General features: G+C 41.5%; 1 protein-coding gene across 2 annotated transcripts; it reads right to left on the reverse strand.

The window, feature by feature from the left end:
* Window positions 1–132: 132 nt before the first annotated feature.
* Window positions 133–24,405, reverse strand: dspb (desmoplakin b). 2 transcript variants are annotated; one of them, XM_029499335.1, is made up of 24 exons: window positions 24,071–24,405; window positions 22,360–22,456; window positions 21,281–21,402; window positions 20,997–21,147; window positions 19,307–19,432; window positions 18,110–18,169; window positions 17,867–18,034; window positions 17,569–17,673; window positions 17,350–17,445; window positions 15,949–16,074; window positions 15,392–15,544; window positions 15,130–15,284; window positions 14,884–15,010; window positions 13,983–14,169; window positions 13,413–13,804; window positions 13,111–13,289; window positions 12,582–12,720; window positions 12,053–12,246; window positions 11,631–11,793; window positions 11,457–11,540; window positions 11,273–11,380; window positions 8,865–8,963; window positions 7,929–8,426; window positions 133–5,607 (listed from the first exon to the last, which is right to left on the reverse strand). In XM_029499335.1, exons 1-24 carry the CDS (start codon window positions 24,337–24,339, stop codon window positions 853–855), a joined length of 8,553 nt encoding a protein of 2,850 aa, XP_029355195.1. In that variant the 5' UTR covers window positions 24,340–24,405; the 3' UTR covers window positions 133–852. The 2 variants fall into 2 exon arrangements, with proteins under 2 accessions (XP_029355195.1, XP_029355194.1); XM_029499334.1 differs by having other exon boundaries at window positions 6,600–8,426.
* Between the last annotated feature and the right edge of the window lie 481 nt (window positions 24,406–24,886).

Below are 24,886 nucleotides of genomic sequence, written 5' to 3' on the forward strand. Positions count from 1 at the left end.
ACATTTTATATTCTAATGAAGTCAAAATTCATGTTATGGCCTGTTTCAAGAACTACTTAAACTGCAGAAGATTGCAGATTAAAAACCTTTTGATTCTATGTGAGACTGAGCACTAGTAAGAACAGTCATCAATTCTTGTGAGCAAATGCTTCGCTTTTATTGTGAGATACTGAGAGCCAGTTACAAAATTGTAAGCACTGAATTGCAACAAACCAATGGTTAAACACAGATTATGTAAAAAACAACAAAAAAAGTCATTAAAGCAATTATATGTAACCCAACCATTCACCCCCACCAAACATAGGCACACAGAATATTTTGATGCCAAAAAAATAAACAGTCAACCCTGTTTGTTTACAAAACAAGAAGGAAGCGCAGCATGTTTCAAGCTGATCAGACAGGTGCTTACTAGTGACACAAGTCGAGATTTTTTTATCCTTTATACAGCTTGCATGTTACCATTTAAAAGCTACATTTTATGAAGATTTCAGAAATATACTTGAAAACTATTCATGCAAAAGTTTAACCATAATTTCTAAAGCAATTTTAAAGACACCAACATAGAGTTATACCTTAAGATGTCATAGGTCAATTTTCATAAAACTTATCCTTAAAAAAAAAAAAAAACTTATGTGGTGGTCACCCACTCAAGCTTAAAGCATAACAACACCAAACTAAAATCTAAAACTTGAAAAGCATAAAAATGTAAAACATTAAACCTTGAATTTTTTCCACATCCATGAAAGAAATTTTTGTTATTTTAACACAACACATACTTTGCAAACACTGCACATGTTCAAATGAGCATCTGATACCTTTTCAAGAAAACAGCATCCATGCACAAGACATGACTTATTTGCTGGAGAATTCGATAAAGCTCGTCTGACCATAGGAAGTAGTTAATGAGCTGGGAGAGCCTAGATCCATGCTGCCCCGACGGGAGCCTCGTCGTGAGCCACTCCGAGAGTTTGTAGCGGATCCCGAAGTGGAGGAGGCATTATATGGACTGCTGATGCCTCTGGAAGACACAGTTGATGCCGGGAGCATCTTCACCCCAGTGCCCTTCTCAACCAGGCAGCTATCCAGAGCATCTTTGTAAGAGATCTTAAGCTTACTCTTGGGACAAGTCAGAATTTTTGCGTGGTGCCTTACATCTTGGAGTTTCTGGGCGGACCTCCCATCCAGCCAGCCCATTTTCAAAGCATCCTCTATTGATCTTCTGCAGCCCAGCTCTGGGTCATAAAGGCCTTTTGTTACATACTGGAACTCCATGAACCTCTGTCCTGCCTCATATGGCAACCACATCTCCTTCATGGCCTGAGCAACAGAAATCTTCTTCCTGGTTTTTACATCCTCAAAACCAAAATAGGCTTTCTGAGCAGGCTTTAGCTTGGAGATCATATCATCATTGATTATGCCCTGACGGGCAGCCTCTTGGATGCCCAGCCTTCGGCCATTTGAGGGATCGATTATTCCTCCAGTGCAAGCTTGAGCCTCCAAAAGTCTCTGGGCAGTGATGGAGTCAACTAGACCCCGCTCTAGAGCTTCTGTGATGGATATCTTCTCGAGAAGTTCTGTGTCGAAGATGGCACCCACAGGTTCCTGCTCACCCAGAGAATCAACAGGAGAGGCTACAGCGATAGAAACGCTGGATATGTGCTTAAGAGCATCAGATGAATTTCGTGCATCCCTGCTGTTTGTGCCACTTCGCTCCGTTATAGTAGTTCTTGTTGTTGTCATCTTGGCAAGAGTAGGCGATAAGGGTCTTGATATGAAAGATGTTGATGACGATGATGAAGATGTTATTGACAATGGAACTGAGCCTGCTGGTGGCCTTGAGGATAATTTTGATGATGAGAATGACCCATGTTTGGTCTTGCTAGTGATGATATCTGCAAATTCTGTAAGGGTGATAGCACGTGAACGATACTGTTCTAGAACCGATTGATCAATTACTCCCTTTTCAAGCAGCTCAGTAATGTCATACTGTCTTCCTGTCTTTTTGTCATTGATGAAAAACTGTACAGAACCATCTGGAGCTGTGATAGTGATCTCTTCCCACTCACATTCTTGTTCAGACAGCTCGATAAAGGTTTTGTAGTCGATATATCCTTTGTCATATGCTTCACGCACCGTCATCTCTTTATTAGTCTCGGGGTCCACAATTACCACTCTCCTCTTTCTCAGTGTTGACTCTGACTTTGACTTGTCATTGATAGACAAAAGGAGTAGGCCACTCTTCTTATCTGTGATGCACGATTTCTTGAGCCCTTTATATGTTAGGTTTTCCTCTGTGTTAGGGTCAAAGAAACCCTTAGTTTCAGCACTCTCACTAGATAGGATCCTGTTCATTTTTTCGTCTAAGTAACCTCTCTCGTAGGCCACGTTGATGTCAATACGATGGCTGTGTTCAGGATCAATGATGCCGCCACTAGCAATCTGGGCCTCTAGTAGGCGGATGCCATGACCCCTCTCAACTAAACCTTTTTCTATGGCCTGAAAGAGGGAGATCTTCTTGTTTGTACCAGGCAGTTTGTAACCATTCACAGCCTGCTCTGCTGATAGTAGCTTGTCCTTTAGCTCTGGCCCAAACAGTCTCTTATTATAGGCATCAGTGACAGTCAGATACTGGTTGTTGACAGGATCAACTATAAAACCTGAGGCAGCCTGGGCCTCCAGTAATTCCAGAGTTGTCCCTGGTCTTAATAGCCCATCTTTCATGGCCTCATAGATGGATAACACCTTGTCATTGGCCTCATCATAAACTCCTGCTATGCAGGTGGAGCCTCTCAGGTAGGGGCGCAATCGGTCTTCAATGTCCTGTTTTGTCAGACTGCCCTTGTTCAGTTGGTCTATATCAGACTGTTGCAGTAGGCTTGCATCCACCAAATCTGTGACTGAAACCTGGTCTCTGATCCCCTGGACAGTTAATTGTTTTTTAGGTTCAGGGAGAAGCAAAAGACCTGTGCTTGGATCAACTTTACATTTTCTTTTCAGAGACACATATGATGTTGTTTTTTGGGTGTCTGGATCCAGATAGCACCCGGGGGATTGATTCAGGGCCCGGTATAGCTCATTATCTATGAGTTTCTGATCCAAAGCAGTATCTCTGGGTAGAAATATACTAAGGTTTGGGTCCAAGATCCCCCCTACAGACTCTTGAGCCTGAAGTATGCGTAGAGCTGTGTCCTTGTCAATTAAGCCTCTCCTCATGGCCTGGCCTGCTGAGAGGAGCGTGGCAGTACTTGGGTCTCTGTAACCTACAACGGCCGCCTCAGCTGTAAGCAGCATTGACTCATCATCTTTATCCACTACTCCTCTGGCACATGCCTCTTTTACTGTCAATTTCTGATTAGTTCTGGGGTCAATGATGTAGCCTGTGGCTGCCTGTGCAGCAAGCAACATGTCTGCACTGCTAGAAGAGATTATTTTCTGTGTCTTTGCCTCTGCAAAGGACATTTTGGAAGGTCCACTTGCAACACCAGCAATTGACCCTGTCCCCTTCAGAAAGACCTTCTTATCAACAGACACTTCTGCAACTGTTTTCTCCCCTTTTTTCAGTTGGTTGAATGTTGTTTTGTCCAGGACCCCACAATCAAACAACTGCTGTGCTGAGACTGGCTTACGTACCCCATCAAAGAGGATTTTAGAAGGGTCCTGCCTCTCAGTGAGGGGCAAAAGTAGCAGACCTGTGTGTGGTTCTGTCTTGCATCTTCTTTTCAAAGCCCCATAGCTGACATTCTTGTCAGTGTCTGGGTCAAGGTAACAAGCAGGACTCTGGCTTAGAGCGTGATGGATGTTTTCATCCAAAAGGTTGCGTTTGATTGCTATATCTTTTGGGAGGAAAACACTGAGGTTGGGATCAAGAATGCCTCCCACTGACTCCTGGGCCTGCAGGAGGCCAAGTGCCGTCTTCTTGTCGATTAGTCCTTTCTTCATGGCCTCAAACACTGAGAGAGGCTTTGCTGTGGTACGATCTTTGTAGCCCACAGCAGCAGCCTCTGCTGCCAATAATCTGTCTCGATCCCTAATGTCCACTATTCCTTCAGCACATGCCTCCTCTACTGTCAGCTTCTGATTGTATTTGGGGTCAACAATGTGACCTGTGGCAGCCTGAGCTTCCATCAACAAATCTGCACAATTGTCAGAGAGGAGCATTTGTTTCTTGGCCTCTGACAAAGACATTTTGCCTTGACTCCCAGTAATCACCCCGGCAATGGGTCCACTACCCTTCAGGTTCACGTTTTTGTCTATGGTCACCTCTTGGACAGTTTTCTTTCCCTTTTCGAGATTTTTAAAAGTTTGTGCGTCAATGATGCCACAATCAAGCAACTGTTTGGCTGTGACAGGTTTCCTAACACCATCAAAGACAAGTTTGGAGGCATCTGTCTTCTCAGAGACTGGAAGAAACAGAAGGCCTGTGTGTAGCTCTACCTTACATCTTCTCTTCATTGCCATATAAGTTGCACCGTCTTCGCTTTCTGGGTCCAAGTAAAGCTTGGGCTTCCTATTTAAGGTGCGATATATGTCATCGTCAATTAAATCACGTTCCACAGCTGTATCTTTGGGAAGGAACACACTAAGTTCAGGATCTAAAATGCCTCCCACAGACTCCTGGGCTTGTAGAAGACGCAGTGTTGTGTTCTTGTCAAGGACGCCTTTTTTCATAGCATGAAATGCTGAGAGTGGTTTGCTTGTACCAGGATGCCTATATCCAACTGCTGCAGCCTCTGCTGCTAGCAACCTCTGCAAGTCCTCTCCATCAATTACACGTTCCTTATAGGCCTCATCGACTGTGAGCTTCTGATTGGTCCTTGGGTCAATGATGTGGCCTGTGGCAGCCTGAGCATCCAGTAGCAGATCAACGCAATCAGGTGGCAAGAGATTCTCTTTCTTGGCTTCAGTGAGACTCAGTTTGCTTAGGAGGCCGGAAGAGGATCCTGCACTTACTGGACCTTCAAGTACCACCCCAGCAATTGGGCCTGTCCCTTTTAGACTGACTTTTTTGTCAGCAGCCACTTCAGGGACAGTTTTATGCCCCTTTGCAAGCTGGCTAAATGTTGGCTTGTCCAACACGCCACAGTCAAGCAACTGGTTTGCTGTGACTGGTTTGCGGACTCCATCAAAAATCACACTGGAGGTGTCTAAAGTTGGGGTCTCTTTAGTAGCCTTCAAATCATTTTCCATGGTTTGTTTGACAATATTCAGCTCTTGCAGTTCTGTCTTGAGGGCTGACAGCTTACTTTTATATGTCTCCTCAAGCTCCTTCAGTTCCCTCATCAGTCTCTCTAACTCAGTTCTTAATTTATTTTTTTCCCTCTCAAGACGTTCCTTGTCTGTGTCACACTGCCTAATCAGGCTCTGTTGGCTTTCATATTGGCCCTTCCAGTAATCTAAATCCCTCTTCACCCTGTCGTTCTCCTCTTGTAGACGTTGTTTATTGCGAATCTCTGAATCTAGGGACAGTTTAATGCGACTAAGTTCATCCTCTAAAGTTTGCACACGATCTTTGTCCTTTCCTGACAACTGGATTTTCCGCAACAGCTCATCTCTTTCTGTTACAACCTCATTGTACTGAGACTGAATGGATTGCATCCTGGCTGTTATCTGCAGGGAAACAGAGGGAAAAAAAAGTAGAAAGACAGTGAGTTAGTTAATTGAAAAATTCTCATGTACAATATACCAAAAACTTTGAGCATGTTGCGTCACAGCATACAATCATATAATTAATGACAAATGTAAAAAAAAACAGCACAGTGCTAAACATTAAACTACTAAATAACTACTAAATAATAATCAAAACACATAAATGGCAAGCCTGCTTTAATAAATTGGCATTGTATTAAAAAAACTGCTAAAGTCCTTCAGAAAACAAGATAAAACATTGTCTTACAAGATTGGGAAGCAATACTGTATCTAAGCAAGAACATTACAGTGGCCAATTGCTTAAAAAAAATAAATAAATTATTCAGCTGAATAGAAATATTCCTCTGATTTTGCTTGTGAAACTTTCCCAATCCAGCAGACAAAAAGAAAAATCTATGCTGGCATTACAACAAGATTATGATGAGACAAACTATTTTAGTGTGCATTCTGTAAATCTGAACAGCACACATAGATAGATGAGTGCACGGACTGACTGACCAGTCTCAAACTGCAAGATGATGTGCAAGAAACTGTAGGTATTGGAAGTGCATACTAGTGGTGTTTTTACAAATTTACCAAATGTGTCCATCAAGGTGCAGCAGCAACATTTAATATAAAACAGCCCTGAGGATTGACAGTAGAGACGTCACCCACAATTCTGGACAGTTTCTTGGACAAAAGAAGACAAGGCACAAAAGTATGTAGAGCGAGGATGGAGGTAGGCAGAGGGTGAAAACGGAGTACTATAGATGCATGCAAGTAATTGACATGCAAGTTGATTCAAACACACACCTGTATGTGTTCAAATCAGAGTTAACACCAGGGCATCTACATGTATTCTAGCATGCAAGCAAAAGTTTGACTACACACAGTAACAGTGACTAGAGTGTTCCAAAGAAGGACTCTAACAAAGTTGAGAGCAGTCCAGGACTAAGTGCCAAACTTCCATGTACCTCCGAGGCCTGCTTTTGTATTTTCTCAGTCTCCAGCTTGAGTTTCTCCCTCTCAGAGGAGACTTCTGAGACCAGATTGCGGTACTCTGCGTTGCTGCGCTCACTGGCCTGCAACTGCAGCTGCATTGTGTTTATCTGGGAGGAGAGCTCGTCATCTCTTTCCAGTTTGGACTTCAAGAGCTCCTCATTATCACGTCGTGCTGTCCTCAGTTCCTCCTCCAGCCTCAGTCTCTCTTTGGTCTGGGTCTCTGCCATTACCTTCAGTCTTTGAAGCTCACCAATGGTCTCATTCAATGTTTTACTCTTCTCCTCCAAAGTTCTGTAAAGAGTCTCGTTCCGGACGTTTGACTCCTTGACTCGGTCCTGCTCCTGGAGTAGTTGTTTCTGCAGAGCCTTCAGTTCAGTGCTCAGCTGCGTGATCTTTTCAGCAGAGGTCTTGTTTTGTCTCAAACTACTTTCCAGCTCCTCTTGCAAACTGTGATGCTCTTCTTCACCTCTCTTTGCAAATGTGCTACTCTGTTCTAGTTTCTGGTGTAGTGCAGTGACAGTGCTTGTGTGTTCCTTCAAAGCCATCATGGACTTCTCCAGCTCTGCTTCTATCTGCTGTCTCCTGGCCACTTCCTCTTGGTTAGCCATCCTCAGATTCTCCACCTGGCTCTCTAGGCCATCTCTCACATCCTGAACATCTTTGATGCGCCCCTGTAATCTGCTCAGTTTTTCTTCTACTCTGCTTCGCTCCCTGCTCTCCCTCTCCACCTCTAAACGAAGCTTCTCCACCTCCTCTTTGCATTCCGTCAGCTGGGTCGCAGCAAACGACGAATCATTTAACTTCCCCTGCAGTTTGGCCAAAGTGTCCTCAAACACACTCTGTTCTTCCTCTGTGGTTTTTCTCCTGCGTGTTTCCTCCTCTAAACTATGTCTAATGTAGACCAGCTCCTCACTCTTCTCCTGCAGGGCCTTCATGGCCTCAGCAAGCTCTTCTCTATACTTGCTGCTTTCCTGGGCTCGCTGCTTCATTTGCTCCTCCACCTCACTTTCCAGCTCTCTCCGCTTGCGTCCTTCCTCTGTGATGACAGCACGCTGCCTGTAAGCTTCCTCTTCTGCCTTCTTTTTGTGTTCCTCAGCCTGGCTGAGAGAGACCCTCAGCCTCCTGAGTTCTTCCTCCAAACTCCTCCTGTCTGCCACCATCCTGTCATATTGCATCTGGAGTTCAGCTGTGTCCTCTTCCCTCTGGGCCGTCAGTCTCTGGATGTCTGTGCGACTGACGCACATCTGGGATTCGTAGCTCAGTTTTAATTCATTCATCTCTGCACTGCATTGGCTCCTTACCTTTGATATCTCCTTCTGCAGCTCCTTAGCCCTCGATGATTCCTCCTTCAACTGCTGCTGCAGCAGTTCAATCTCATGTTGCTTAGTGGCCACATTTTTCTCCAACTCCATCTTGGACCAGCTGACTGTCTCCAGCTCATTCTGCCTCTTCCTCAGCACTGACTCATACTCATTCTGCTGATGAGTGTAGCGCTCCTCTGCCAGCCTCCTCTTCCTCTTCTCTTCGTCAAGCAAGTAGGTAAGTCGTGAAACTTGTTCATTGAGGTCTGACAGCTGACTCTGAGTCGTGTCCAGGCTATCTTTTGATGCACTGCATTGCATCGCCGCATTTCGCTTCACCTCCTCAATGCACTGCAGCTGGCCCTGAGACTGGGACAGTTCCACCTGGTAGCGGGCGACAGCATCTTCCAGCGATTTATTTTTGGCGTTGCGGTCTTGAATATCCTCCCTCAGCTGCCTAAGCTGTTCCTCCAACAAGTCGATTCTGGTGTTACAAATCTGAAGGCAATACAGAGCAAATACATAATTATGTAATTATATAATGAAAACCCAACAATTCAGCAAGATGTATTTCAGTAATTGTTGTAATGGGTTAAATCTGGGTGACATGAAGCCACCCAAAATTCAAAGATTGCCCTGTGATTTTCTGGATAAAGATCAAAGATTATCCAGAGTTCAGTCTCCTTTTAGCTCTGTATTGGTGTCCACCAATTGTGGGGAAAAAATTTTGTTTTTGCTGATAAATCCCCCAACGCCTTTTAGTCTCTGTTTTGGAACAAAGCAACTTACCTTAAATTTACTTAAAATATTCTTTTAATTGAGTTGAACATCAACTGATCATTACAATGAAAAAGTAGTCCTGGGCGTGTTGTTGATAAGATGACATCACAAATATTATTTACTAAACTAAAGCAGAAACAGAAATACAAACAATACCTTGAGCTCCTCCATGTTTTTGAGCAACTCTCCCAAGTATTTGTAATAGTCACCAGACATAGTAAACAGCTCCATGTAGCGTGTCTGTAGTTGCACAGCCTGAACAGAGACAGAGCAAATTCAAGGATTAATTCATATATAACCTCTGTGAATTTTACAGATAGTCAATATCACTATGAAGTGCCTTTGGTGTCTCAGACTGACACAGCCATCATGGAAATGTAACACAATAATGAACGTCTGAGGTCTTATTATAAGTGGCCAAACATTTGCACACATATCAGTACATTTGATAAGTCTTATAAAATGTGTTTCCTTTATTTTATAAATTTTTTTTTCATTGGATGTACATGATTTTGGCATGTCCCACACACTGCTCTGCTGACTACAGTGTAATAAGTGGTTAAATTATACTATAAAAATTATATAAAAATATTTTTTTTTTACATAGTTTTATTGTCCACAATAAGTTATTTGATAAAACAAGTCATTTTGATCATGTATATTCTATTTTCATAATCATATTGAACATTTTGCATGTGTCCCTGAAATTGCTGTCCACTCTGTCATTATGGTTTAACTGCCCCTATAAGAAACCCACTGACGTTTTCAGTGACATCACTACGAGCATTTTGTCTTTCTTCAATGGAGGCTGAAGCAGTGGCTAGTTGCAGAGTAAGTATTTACACTTTCGGAATTTTCATCAAATTATGTGTGTACTTGGATGTTGTCAAGCTTAACATGTCAACTCTGTCATACGGAAATATCAATTGATAGAAAAACATCAGAACTTTGAAATATATTTGTACAATTATACAAATACATTTGTACAGTTTAGGCCACATGCTGATACTGTTAAACATATTACAACAGCTACTGCACACATTTTATAACAGTACATGCTATATGTAGTAAAATGGACAACATTGACAATTTTTTGGCGATATTGGTCTCAGAAAGCCTAGTTTGATAAGGCAAGCCTAGTTTACCAGGACTGCCAATTAAAGTGTACAAGGGAACATTTTGAATTGTCTTTTTCAAGGAATGAGATCAAAAGGAGCTGAGATAGCAAGGGGATATCGGGAACGTTGTTGCTGACCCAGATAGAAGAAGAAAGTACCCTGAGAAAGAAAGGGACAAATGGAAAAAAGACAGAGAGACTGGAAAGAAGAAGGGTGTCACTGACCTCGACGAGAGAGCGAAGAGGGCAAAAAGAAAGAAATGGAGAGAGGCAAAAAGTCAAGCCAGAGCCAGAAACAGGACCAGTGCTTTGCTACACTCAGAGACACCACCCAACTCCCCTGCAGCAGCTGAAACTCCTGAAATTCAGCGTGAGCCAGGGCCGTCCAGGTTAGATCATTGGAAGTTAAGATTTATTTGAAGGACAATTATCAACTGTTTATGTCCCCATAAATTGACATATTGATAACTAACTTGCTAAAATCTTACTAAAAATCCTTACAAATATTTTTTTTTTCAGGCAACGGTGTCAAGGGGAAAGCATTCGAAGGAGTTCGAAGAGAAAACTGAAAAACCAGATTGAAATATTGGAGGCACAGCTTGCAAAAGAGAAAATTATAATTAAACTGAAAATGATAAGAAGAGGTACCATCGGGCCAAGAAAGAAAGTGCATCCAAATCACCACTTCAGTCAATGCTTTGTAGGTACGTCAAAAAGTGAATTCACCCATCAAAAGAGCTCTTCATTTCCATACGCACATGAGTGAAGATATTAGAAGAAAATATGAAGATGCAAAAACAAAACAGAGAGAAGCAGCTGATAGCAAAAGTGGTCAGTGGAAACATGGTACAAGAACAAGCTCCAAAAGCATGCCCAGACTGCTTTTGGCTGCTCTAAGAGAGCAAAGTGGATCTGTGGATCTGACCTACCATCATTTTTTCATAATTTCCTTGCATTTATGGGGCCATTCAATGACATATCACAGCGTGTCCACCCTGTGATGTCACTGTCCACCCTGTTATTTTCATATTCAATCAAAATAAACAATTTTTTTTCACAAGTTAGCACAATCTTTTGTGTGATTCCTTTTACTCTGCTTTGAAATTGTCCATGACAGGGTTAACATATTTTGCTGTTTGCATGTAAATTATCTGCTTGCAGTTAATTTGTAAAAAGTGTGGGAGCTTGACCAATGTGCATTTCTAACAGCATAACATCTACTTGATACAATGAATATGAAGTTCAATGGAAAATCTCAGCGTTTTTTGGGGGGGAAATGGGGAAGTCTCAAAGGCACCTTATGGTGATATTGACTCAGATAAATAGAGATGGCACTGCTCTCTTCACAAACCCCTCCTTCAACCCACAAGACTAAAATATGAAACTTTTCTTTCAGTAACTGCTGGGTAACGGTGGGTTTTTACTGGTTTTACTGGAGCACAGCTACCTCTTGATTTAGATCCATCGCTGGCGACCGCAGCATTGTCCTTTTGATAGGAATGTTGAGCAAAGTCTCTAACCCAGATGTGTAAGAGGCAAGGTCTGTTTCATAGTCCTTTGAATAAACACAATCATTAATGTAGGAAGAAACAGAAGAAACAGTCCATATTGTTCAATATAAGCTTCCTTACCTTGATACTGTGCATGCAGGCCTCGTTGTCCTTCAACACACTGTCCAATGTGTCCCTCCTTGCTTTGATTTCTGCATTCAGGGCCTTTAAAAACAACAATGTTAAGTTGTCAAATGTCTATTGACAGTGACGATGGGCCCACAACACAGTGAGTAAGTTAATCAGGCAGAAGACCTTTTGGTTGTTGATGTTGTCTTTTAGTGCTTGAATGTTGTCTATCTTTGTGGTCTGCAGGGCTTCCTGTTTTTGCCGTGTGGCATCAATCCATTCGTTGAGGGAGGAGCTGGTCTGCTTGTAGTGTTCCAGCTGAGGCAGATACAGCTGCAGATCCTGGAGCCTGAGCAAAACATCATAGTTTTTGTCCACACATGAGAATTCATTAGATGACATTTATTAAGCATGACCTCCAGAGCCTGAAATTTGATTTTGTGAAGCTAGACTCTGATGCATATGTGTACAGTAGATATTTATTATTATCAGAGATAAATCAGAGATTGACGTGCTGACGACAAAGAAGAAAGCAATGCCATCCTGATCTATGCAGGTTCTCAGGTTGGCAGTATAGTGAGTTACTGGTAAAAATAAGAGAAACATACCTGGTGTCAATCTGTCCCTGGATCCGTCTCCAGCGGTCAGACAGCAGTCCCACCTGCTCTGTGTATTTCGACAGCATAATGTCACACTGGTGGAAATCTCCTCCCATCTGGCAGCTCCAGTGACTCGCCTTAAGCAATTCTGCATCCACGGAGGCCATAACTTCCTGCTTCTGTTGCAGCTCTGCTTTAATATTCTACACATCAAAAACACGTGGAACAGCAGTTAAAAGGCTCATATCACAAAGAGACGTTGCTCAGTAAGTGGATTCATAGCATGAAGCAGTCACAACGAAGAACTCCCCATCCTTCTCTAAAGCTTTTATAAGTCATTAGGGCATGTGTTAACATGCACTGGTAATCATTCTGCAGCTTGGCATCTGCAAAGCTGAGTGGTCAAGGAGCAAGGGCAAGACCGAGACAGTTTTCTTTGTATCTTTTCTCTAAAATTGATAATAATTTTGGAATTACTACTGCAGCGGAATAAAATTTTAGGAGGACCTGTAGGAAAATTCTAAATATCTGAAAGTACCTCCAAGGTCAACATATAATCCTTCACTTCACTCAGTGATAGCGAGGTGGTCTCCTTCTCTGTCAGTCTCGCTTCGTGAACTTTCACTAGGTCCTCAGCTCGTGCCACACTCTCCAGCATGTCCTTTAGAGCCCGCAGCCTGATATTGACAAAAAGATGAAGTCATGACACAAAGATTTCTTCTTTTTTTTTTTGTCTGAAATGTGGATGAATATCTACCCGAATAATGTTGCTGGACAAGACAACTTTGATCAAAGTTGTTAAAAGTATGTTCCAACAATCAGAGCATCACCTTTACAATTTTTTTATATACCTAAGAACTTGTATTTATTTTTTTATTGTCTGTTTAACTTATAAAATAAATGGTCAGCTCTCAACTATGGCTCCTCTTAAAGATAAATAGATAAAAAGACAGAGTTTTAGTAGTGTTCACGTCAAGAATGAAAAGACACAGCTTGAACTGCATATTGTGTGCAAACTTGTATGCATGTATTTTAAATAAACACAGTTTGAGTATTTAGCATCGTACCTCTCCAGATAAGCTGAAGAGCTGCTCTCCAGACTACCCAGTCTTTGGTTGAAGATTTCGACCTCACTGCGGAGGAACTGGGCTTTATCTACATCATTCATACCGTCCAGCTCCTTAAGGACACTTTGGCTCAGGTGCAAGTACTCCTGCTGCATGGAGTCTATGTCATGTTGCACTGCCTAGAAGAAAAGGTTGACACAAGTTTAGTTACTGAGTTACTGAAATTAATATGGATACAGGTATCGGATGTGTTTTTAATGCTGCATGCTTTTCTGTTTTTTCTAGTATTTCTGTATATCTACCTCAATCTGATTGATCCGGAGGCCACATTCGTGCACCCCATCATCGCCGAGGCAGATATGAATGTACTGATTCAGCAATCTCTCAGCAGCCTCCAGCCTTAGTCTGAGTGAGTGAAGCTCTGATAGACTTTGTGACGAAGACATCGTCGTCTTCTTCTTGCCCCCCTCCATCTTTTTCACTTCCTTCCTGCTCACGTGCCCTTTCTTCGCCTCAACTTTTTTCTCCATCAGTTTTCTCTGCTCAGCTTGCTGCCGTTCTTCTTCGTACCTCTTGGCCTCCACCTCAGCCTCCGCCTTGGCCTTGGACTCGGCAACAGTTTGTTGTTCCTGTTGCTGTATTATGATCACATGCGGCTGTTGCTGCTGTATCTCTATTTGACTCTGATGTGCGACTGTAGGTAGACACAAATTATGATTTTAGACTGATGAGGCTATGAGGAGTCTTTGAACCAACTTTGTTGGTAAAAAAAAAAAAAGTACAAATAATTCTTGACCTTTTGATGTTACTCCACAGGCTTCATATGTACCAAAAAACAAAAAAAAATGTACACAGTATTTTGTAATACTAACTGTAAGTAGGCAGCTGCACCACCATCTGTTCGTAGTAAGCCTGAGCGCCGTTGTATTGGTTCTCAATGCTTCGCTTGTCATCGTCGGCAAACATCTGGGAGCCTTGGCTGTTCAGTTTGAACTCCTCATAGTGAGTCTCCAGGTTCTTCATAATTTGGCGATACTCTTCAGGATGCATCTTGGCCAGCTGAACACACAAGCATAAACATTATGTCTGACTCTTTCAAAAACATCAGAAACTGCCCTGTTTCACCATCAGATCAATATAAGTAACAGAACTTCAACCCAAACAATCCAATAACACTCATTACAACAGTACTAATGATTCAATTGAAGTGTAACATATTGTGGGGTTCGGTGTACGGTTTAATCGGAGTGGTCCAATTCTGCTTCAGTCTGTTGTATCACCTCAGGTTGTCTTTTAACTGCAGTTGTTTTACAAAAGTAAAATGTGTCACAACAAAAAATGTGCACTTTTTTTAATCATTGAAAATAAAAACATAAAAAAGCTATTGCATTATATCACAGTTGTCCTTAATATCAGTTCCAGTTTGGCTGCCTATGGTAATAACTTCCAACTTAAAGTGGTTTCAACATGAAATAGGTCGCTATGTGATTTAACCAGGGCGTTGCGCAGAAATGATTAGATGCGTCTAATGAGGCAGACTCCCCTATAATGGTAAGATCTGGAAAACCTATATTGTGTTTTATAACTTGCATGTAAATAACTTCATAGACTTACTGAGGTAAGTCTGTGTGCTACATTTAACATTAGATGGTGCTGAATTGTCTAGTGTAGTCTAGTCTCGTGTTTTGCTATCTTACACTTTCTATACAGGGAATATGATAACCTGAAACCTCTTTCGCTCCCTCACACAACATAGAATGAGTTGCCACTCACCATGGAGATGGTGAGGGACCTGATTTGCTTGATGTCCAGCAGACAGTATTGCCAGGCAATAAGGCTCTTCACATTAATGTACAGTTGATTCCAGATGGACAGGATGGACTCGTAGTATAGCTCATTCCTGCAGATAAAATATTAACCTTTACTTAGAGTAATAAAATCTTATTTCCAGCAAAGAACTGAGTGTGCACAAGTCTAATTTCTCCTTTGACTCCACAAATAAACAATTGTGCATCTCACTTGTTGGCGATGCTTATGCTGAGTGGGTTGGGTGGTGGTATGATCAGACATACAGATGGCACCAACATATCCAGTCCTCCAGGACCAGTCACCTCCCACTTGCTGCGTTGGCTGTTGTCCTTCAGGATGGCCTCATTGTCCTTATGGATCACTTTCTGTAAAGGGAAAAAAATGAATCACATACAGTTGCATCTGACAGGATGTGACAGGATTTTGTTTCCCTGTAGATTAAACTCTGATACACAAACAAGAGGAAATCCACCTGGTCCTGTTTGAAGTCACACAGAGCTTTGACTATGACGGTGTTGCTGCTCTTCTCCTCTGGGTTTCTGGGTTTTAGTCTCACAATACTCTTTGACTTGTTGACCAGATGTTGAACCTGCCTCTTGTTTTCTAGAATCTTCTCTTTCTCCCTCTGGAGACAAAAAAAAAAAAAAACTGTGGCTCATTAAAGGTTATAAAAATAGAGCAAGGAATAAAAGTGTAAAGAATAAAAAAGATGCTATAAAGAAATACAAAAATAATCCTTGAATATTCAACAATAATTGTCTTGGACTTATGAATTCAGAACGAATAACAATTGTGCCCATCTCTCTTCATAAATCAATGGGAGTCATGCAGAATGAGCTCTTAGAATACCAGAGCTGTGCGTGAAATTCTTTGTGGCATATTCCAGCCTTCAGCATTGAAAGCAGTGAAAGCAATAAATAATCATTACGTCATTGTCATTATCAGTGACTCTGCAACAGATTTGTTGACTTATTGCCTTTTAGTACTACATCACTCCAGCAGTCATGTGTAAAGCCCAGCTGGTCATACCTCCAGACCCCTGAGTAGATCCAGGAGGTTCTCCAGAGACGTTTCCTTGTCACAGGTGAACTTCTTACGAACACTCTCATGCTGCTTTGTCAGGTTGTTGTACGTCTCATTTGACTCTTTAAAGAACTACATAACACATACCAAGTCAGAACACATAGGAAATTAAATAGGTTATTATTTATAACCACATTATCCCAGGCTGAAATATAACAAAACCTGAATTAAGACATTTAGACTAACATCATTATCAAATATAATAAGAAATAAGAGGTAGCGGTTTAATCCCCAGGCTTTGGGCCTTTCTGTGTTGTTGCATGTTCTCCCCGTGCTTGCGTCTCCACGGGTTACTCCAGTTCCCTTCCACGGTCCAAAGTCCTGCATCTCTAGGTAAATTGACTCTAAATTGTCTGTAGGTCTGAGTGTGAGTGTGAGTGCTTTTTGGTCTCTGTCTGTCTCTGTGTGTTGGCCCAGTGATGGGCGGGCGAGCTGTCCAGGGTGTACCCTGCCCTCGCCCAGTTTGAGCTGGGATTAGCTCCAGATCCCCCTGCGACCCGGAAATAGAGCGAACCCATAGCTGTGGCTGCTGGAGACCACCACATGGTAAATTCACTGACCACAACAGATAAGAACAGACAGTGAAGAATTGATCACATCATTGGTTCTTGTTCTATCAATTAACACCACATACAAGTGAGGGAGAGAACTGAGGGTTAGAGGAAAGAACACAGAACAAATCGCTCAAGATTTGACACAAAGGATCAAAGATGTTTACACGCTAATATCAGTTTAAAGTATGCACAACTACATTAGGGATGTAGATTGCCTACTCTGAACTTTTTTAGCTGCAGAAAATAACATGAACAGAAAACAATGACAGATATTGCGTTGTTTTGCAGAATTCTCCTTCACAACAGCTCATGTTTTGTATCCTTTGCTGTCACCACGAAAGAAGCTGATGCTGATTAGTCTCAGTCAGGATGTGACTACGGGTGTCTAAGTCATCCTTTCAGATGGTATTTGTTTCTTTCTCAATCAAAACCGCTGAGTTTCAAAACTAAAACAAGTCTGGACACCACTTCTGGACTAAATGTAGGAAAACTAAATAGCACTAATGTGCATATTGCCTGTAACATGAAGCTTAATATTGAGCAGTTTGATGCAAAAATAATACTGTAGTGAAGACTGACTGGAAACAAGACAAGCGCTGCAGAGTGAGTCAAAACAGTGAGATTATGGACCATGATGCCAAAACAGAAGCTGAAAGGCACTGATTAGCTTTATAGTGCAGAGGCCCCATACTCATTCCCTTTATATGATTTAAATTACACGTAACAAACCCATTGTTGCCTATGCAAAAATATTGATCAGATCAGCTTTAAGTTGTGTGTTTTGTCACTATACCTGATTGTAAGCCGCATTTTCCTTCAGATGAACATCAATGCATTTTGTGATCTGAAGGAGCCAACTCCACTGAGTCTGCAGGGTGTCTTGATAAGCCTGCAAGAAATTAGAAGTGGGGGAAATGATCAAAATAAGCAAGGCTCCTACTGGGACATGTAAAAATGCATGTAATCAGGGGTTATTGTAGTATCCATAGATGAACGCAAGCTCAGTCCACACCTTGATCTTGTCTGAGGCTGGGTGGCCATTCTTCAGGAGCGTATCCACTTTGGCTTTCAGTTTGTTCAGGTCTACTTCTTTGTCCTCCAGGGCACTCATCAGTTTCTGTTGTATAAGAATCAATCAGTGGGAAGAAGCTGAAGGAGCACTCTGCAGTTTCACTCCAATTAGAAGACAGCTGCCAAAAATCTAATCTACCACACATGATTGCTTCCATATGAGATGTACATTAACTTCATCAAAAGGCATTAGTGCCATTTAAGCCCAGAGGACTTAATTCTGTGTGTGTTTTACTAACTGAGTAGCTCTCCTGCTTCTTGGGGATGTACTGGTCAATGTTCTTGTCTCCCCAGTCGAACACCAGCTCTTCCTCCTCCCTATCATTCACCCACATAATCTCTTTGGAGATTTCCAGAATGATGGCCTGGAGTTCTTGCAGTTGTTCCTTCCGAGTAAATGACAATTGCTGGAAGAGAAAGAAAGTTTAGATGCAAAGCCAACAGTTAAGTTTAAGAACAGGCAACAATTTCTTTCCCTTCACCTGCAGACTGTCCCACTCCTGCTCCAGACCGTGAAGATTTCCTTTGTCTCCTTTCTTAAACTGTGGGAAGAGAGTTGTGCTAATTGGGTGAAAGGCTGCTTAACATGTTACTTATAACAGTACAGAAGAACATGAACAAAAATCCCTTATAATACAATCACCTATTTATCACCTTTAAAAATGCAGCAAGCTAAATATAAGGTGAATTTGTATGGGCCCCGAAAAGAATTGTAAAGATGCCACTTAACACACAAAAAGTTTAATTAAAAAAATTCAATTTAAAAATTAACTTTCCCTTTATTTCAGATAACACCTAGTCACATTATTATTGTATTAACGCCATCATTCATAATAGATTCAGTTACCATTAACTTAAAATGAAATTAAATCCAGGTCCTCTCCAGAGAGACTTGTGTTAAACTAATCCTCTCCAAAGTAATTAGTTTTAATTTACGTTCCTCAGCAGAAGGCTTGTGTTGACAAACTGGAGTGAAATTGGGAACAAATGATTTGCATTTGGTACAGATGCAACATATTTTCACTTGGCTTGATTTTTCACATTGTCGTTATTTATTGCCTCAAAAACTGCTGCACTTGCTGACACATGGTGCAGATTTACTACAATGCAATCATACATTTCATTGTATATTGTGTATGATGACAATAAAAGCATTTTAATTTTAATGTGTGTGCAGTGATGATGAACTAATTTAGGGGCACTGCTGTTGCCCTACAATGTGAAGGTTGCAGGTTCGGTTCCCAGCTTGGGGCTTTTCTGTGTGGAGTTTGCATGTTTTCCCCATGCCTGTGTGGGTTTCCTCTGGCTCCCACTGTCCAAAGACATCATGTTTGATTGGTGACTAAACTGTCCGTAGGTCTGAGTGTGAGTGTGAGTGGTTGTTGGTCTCTGTCTGTCTCTGTGTGTTGGCCCTGTGATGTACTGGCAACCCCGCCTTCGCCCAGTGTGAGCTGGGATTGGCGCCAGCAACCCGGAAACAGATGAGCAGTAGAAAACGAATGAATGAATGAACTAATCAAGAGGAGCATGCACACTTGAGATTATTTTAAATTGTCAGATACACAATGTATAAAACATAGAGGATTATTGAGACTACATCTTATAATAATATATAATGTTTCCATGCAGCAGCAGTAATGAAAATGTGATTAGGCCCAGTGAGAGCAGACTGAGCCTACCAGATCATCCCTGGCTCGGTCCACCTCCAGGCTCCTCTGGATTGAGCTGTGAAACCTCTGATGGTTGTGGAGCTGCTGCTCAATAGCTGCAGGATCTTCTCCCCAGGGAGCAGTTTCAATCAGACGCTGAAGCACCAAAAGGAGAAAAAAAAGGAAAGGAATGCACTTAAGAACACCAGCAGGGGGAAGCAAATACACAGGTTTTCTCCTCATCATGACTATGCCAGAGAAAATAGGTCCATTCCAGATCTTTGTCCATTGGTCCCTTGTATTAGTCAGGCCATGATAGATGTATTTTTGCATCGGGTTTTTCTGCTGCCACATCAGTCAGCAGAGGAATGCTTTCATGTCTGCACAGTATTCTGCTTTACTGAGGTCTTTCACACACTGCTCTGGCAAGGGGATCGAAAAAAATGTTACACATTTTCTTTTTGCTGTCTGTTTGATGTCCAATATATAAATATATAAACAGTTATTATAAATATATAAAAACTCTTCATTAAAATCTTTAATATCAAACTGTATACCTGAAGACATTTTTAATCTGTGCCTCGTACCTTCTTGCCCTGTTTAGCTTCATTACAAACTCTTTGTTTTCAATACTGTTGTTAATAGTCAGCAGTGTATTTACCACAGTACATCAGAAATTTGACATTTTAATTGAGTAAAAGCAGCCAAACCACAAAATAAGCAGTGTAAGTCCTAAATTCTACACTTTGTATGAAAGTATAAGCATCAAAATTTTATTTGAAAAATAAAAATTGAAAACAAATTTTCTTGTCAAGCAGAGTAGTTTCTGTCAGAGTAATATATATTATATTATCATATCAAAATTATTAATGTCCTGGTGATTTCACTGCTGCAACATACTGCATAAAAGATAAATAAAATAAACCCTGTCTTATTTACAAAGTAACTAAAAGGACCAAATAAGGGTTGTAAAGTGCAAAGTAAAATATCTGCATCTCAAATGTTGTGCGGTTTCAATCATAAACTATAAAAAAGCAAAAAAAGGAAATGCTTATCTAAGTACTGTACAGTAGAGTATTTCATTTGACTTCACCGTTATATACAATCCTTCACTTAGTGTATTTTTGACCTTTGATCACAGAATTGATTAGTGGCCACTTCATCGAGGCGCTAGATGAGGATTCATATTATAATTAAGTTAAATTACATAAAGATGGATGTAGCCTCTGTAACATTAACTACAGGTCTCTTAGGAGCTGCTCTGAGACTCAAGGTGAGCAGCTGGGCTCCACCAAATTCCCAGCCAATCCAAAAGTAGGCAAAGAGAAGAAATATCTGTGCATGTTGAGACTTTGGTGCATAACCTTTGTGGCAAGTATACGCTTGCCAAATTTTCTTTCAAAGCAGCCACACCCAAAATAGGTCAGAATTTTAAACTTAAGTGAAATGTAAACAGGTGAGTTAAATAGAAATTCACACCCCTTGCAGTCTTCATGAAGGAGGGAATCATATATAGCATATAGAAAACAGTTTTTTATGCCGGCCTGTAAGCAACAAAAAGTTTCTGCTGTAAAGTCGGGCATTTTAACAAAGGAGTCTCTGTGGGACTGACTCCCATGTTGGAGCCAGACACTAATGGTCATTAAAGGAACTGCAATGTCTGCTTCATTTTTCAGCCTCAGACAAGTGCAGTTGCATGCATGAGTGTCTGTACACAGACCTTCTGCTGAGAAATCCAGCCCAAAGCATCATGATAGCTCCTTCCAGGTTCCTCCCAGCCTCCAGAGCTCCCTCTTGTGCTCCTCCTCCTCTGCATGCTGCCAGAGATGGCCATTTGGACGCCGTTCGCCTGTTCTTTACATATCTCCAAACTGCAGGTTGAAAGAAACAAAGGAGGAAATCGGTGATGTTTACTGGAATGTACGGCGTACACTCTCAGCTTCAGAGAGAACACATGGACAGATGGATGAAGAAAAACAAGAGCAAATGAGGTTGTTTCCTTACGTCTTGACTACGTTGTCGTTCGGCTGCCCCATTTGCTTCAGGTCAATTGCACAGCTCTTCAGCTGCTCGATCGTGTCTTTGGCCATCATCATGTACTGCTCTGCCTCAGCATGAGAACTGCCCTGGGAGACACAAGCACAACATGTAGAGATCAGCACAAGCCCCCTACGACGAGATGCATGTACAAATTAACATTCACCTTAACTTCAGTCCCTTCATTATAGCAACGCCAAGGGAAATCTTTATTTTTAATTATTTGTTTTAGTTAGGGTGCTGGTTAAGGTGAAAAAGAACATGACTGAGTGAGATATGATATATGATCCTTCCAACTGCTTTGGCTTGATGAGACCCTGTCTTCCCACTGGTATGCAGAATTTATGGTTTTTGGTTTCTGTTTTATCAGCACACATCATTTTCAAATTTCATGCAATAAAATAAACTCTGCTCGTGTTTTTACCTGTTGCTGTCTTTAGCAAGTGCACATTTACTTTTAGCACTTTTCATTTACACTGAATTAGTTGGTAGTTTTCTCTGCATGTTTAAAGCCGTGCAGAAGAAACACCATCAAACTGGATGAATGCAAGACTTTTGAAAAAAAAAAAATAGAAGTGATATTCAGATTTCGCACATTTCATTCACAGGCAATCGTAAGGAGAAGTCAATGCCAAACAAGTCAACAATACAGGGAAAGAAATCACACACCCACTTCACCTATGCAATGGGGGCGGGAGGGGGGGTGGAGGGGATGCACTTACCGCGAAAACAAAATAAATCACAATAAATTGCTCAAATTAGGGCAGAGATGTGTGTGTGTGGGCGGGTGAAATCATATTTGATAAAGCGCCAGTGACAATATTTTTAATGCTTTCATTACTGTATTCAAACATCAAACTTGATGAACAGCCAGCTCTCATTTCTATCTTTCTTTCTGTCTGTTTTCTCCCAACACAGGAGAAGCTGCAACACGATCCTTTACATTTTCCAGTCAAATCAAAATGTTCTGGATGACCCTGACAGGTTTTCACTTGCACTGCAGAGGGAGAAACAGACACAGCACAACTATATAAATTATGACTCACAGTCTGAAGGGCGTAATCAGCTTTCTTCAGGTACTCCTGGCACTGGGCGTGCAGGATCATTGCCTTTTGGTGGATGGAGCTGATGCCGCTGGAACCACTGCAGAGATCAGCAGAGTAAACTCATCACCTTGATATCGTTACCGTAATTCTCTTAGTCTGACATATTTCCAGACATTACCGACATTAAACCACAGTTTGGACCAGTTTTTCCCAACCTTTCAGATGACCTGAGCCTTAAGATTATCCTCAACCCTTTTACATAGAGGTTTTCCCTCATCAGACTTTTTCATCAGTGTCAGTATCATTCGTGACCTCAAAAGTTAAACTATGTTTTTTTTTATTTCTTATCAATTTAATCATCTGACAGTTGAATATTTAATAAACTTTTTGATTATGAGCCACTGCTTTGGTACACACCTTCCAAATATAAAATATATAAAACAAAATTTCCCATCGAACAACACATAGTTACACTGTAATAATGCTTAAAAGAGGCTACAAGCACAGCTGACACAATAAACTCTTAATTTTGTGACCTTTTAACAAAAAGTCTTTAGATTAGATAAAAAAAAGTATTTTATTACATATTATTTCAATTGTAGGATTCATGAGCACATTCTTTCTTAGTAACTTCCGTGAACCGTATTTTTGATTTTTAGACTATCATTTGAAAATGTCTGTACTGCATACAAGACCTGGTTTGTATACATTTCTGGTATTTTGCTCGTGTGATTTCACATAAACTGGAAGCAGAAATAAAGTATGGCAACGATATAATTTCCTTCATCAACAACAACTACAGAATTGGCACTCTAGATTTCAGAGAATGAACAGGAAGTGATTGCTTTTCTTTGCTGCATTTGTTGATGCAGCTCTGCTCTACCTCATTGCAAGATTTTTCTTTTGAAAAACCCCAGAACGTGTAGTTTTTCCACCTTTTACCATTTCACGGGAACTGATTACTGTGGCTCTGTCATTACTCTGTCAAGCAGCCACATGATTAAACTTGAAGTAGAGATGAAAGCCTTCATGTCAAACAACCTGTTTTCATGTCGGCCAGCTCTCTCTCACTCTCTGTGCCCTTTCTATAAGCATAATGGTGACATTATCCATGTGTGAGGAGGATCCCTGGAACAAAGAGTTAACCTGCTGCCGCAGAGGGCACTCCACACTTTATCATGAGCTATAAAGTGAGCATTTTCTCCAGACAGGCAGGCTGCTTGCAGAGAAAACCCAGATTCTTGAGTATTAAAATCTGCTAAATGCAGCAGATATAAGCCATGATTAAGACATTATTTACAGAGAAGCTATGTTTCAATATTACTGAGTATTATCAGTTATCCAAGTTAAAGGTAAGTAATGTTGCTATTCCTTCAAACAAATAATGAGTGCAAATACACACACACACACGCACACACACACTTTTGCAAAAGCCGTGTCAACTCCGTTGAACGGATGTAAAAATCCAGAGATCAGAGATGTGACAGTTGCAGAAGAAAAGCATTTCCCTGTAATTGTCTTCCCTACCAACTCTGACATGCAAGTGCTTGGTGAAGTCAGAAAATGCAAAAGCTTTTTGGGCTTTGTAGCAATTTTGTCTGCAGGGCGAAATTGAACACAGAGTAAGAAACACCGCGGCTTGGCGGGGGGTGAGCCACAGGTTTGGGAGACAAAGGCGCACATGGAAACGAAATAAAAAATTAGTTCATACCTCATTCCGCCTTTCGTCATTCCGCCTCCCCCGCCGGAGGTAATTACGGCTGGCATACAGCTAGTCATTCCCCCTCCAATGCCGCCTCCTTTGATGGACTTTGTGTAGGTGAAGGTTCGGTATCCGTCCATGTGCTGGTCGTATCCATTCCCTCCTCCATGGAAGCCATCGCTCCGTGCGTAATTGAAGGACCCCAGGCCGGTCAAGTCGCCTTTGGAGCCGGCCCTGCGTTCCACGTTCAGGCCGTGCTGGGATCCGTAGAAACTCATGATGCCTGCAAAACTGTGGAAGTTACCGGGCTGCTGTCTCCACCTGTCTGCACCCGGCCCCTGAGGTGCAGACTGCAACAATCTGCAAACTGAGGCTTGTTTTTGGAAGCGAGGGGCCACACCTCTCTGTCTCTCCTCAACCTGCTGAGCCAAAAACCACTCCCTCCAAACTCAGCAACAGCCGCTGTTTCTATGTGGGTGTGAGATGTTGTTCTATCTATAGTGGGTTTAATGTGTCTTTGAGACCAATGAGGGGAGAAAGAAATGTTGAAGAGAAAACATCTTGCAAATTTTGTCATACTTGTGGACTGTGAGGACCCTTTAGAAACGTAATGACTTAGGAAAGTAAAGCCAGTTCAAGAAAATAAAGGCCACTTCTGGAAAGTCAGGACGCTGTTTTGTTGCCACTTTGAAAAATGAGGACATTTTCGGACAGTCATGATTGATAATATTATCAAGAAGTAGGAGTAATCACATGAAGGGTATTTTGGACAACGTAACATTTTAAAAGGTGAAATGTTTTCGAAAGATTTGAAGTATGATTTGA

Source organism: Echeneis naucrates, chromosome 4, assembly GCF_900963305.1.
Source record: "Echeneis naucrates chromosome 4, fEcheNa1.1, whole genome shotgun sequence".
Classification (NCBI taxonomy): Eukaryota; Metazoa; Chordata; class Actinopteri; order Carangiformes; family Echeneidae; genus Echeneis; species Echeneis naucrates.

Bases quoted from the DNA above. Each gene is read 5' to 3' on its own strand.
- dspb (XM_029499334.1), bottom strand. From the start codon at position 24,339: ATGAGTTTCTACGGATCCCAGCACGGCCTGAACGTGGAACGCAGGGCC. The intron at 15,285-15,391 runs GTGGATTTCCTC...TTCCCTTTACAG, and splicing joins GTGACTTCAAACAGGACCAG to AAAGTGATCCATAAGGACAA. The intron at 12,247-12,581 runs GTACTTTCAGAT...TTTGATGTGTAG, and splicing joins ATTATATGTTGACCTTGGAG to AATATTAAAGCAGAGCTGCA.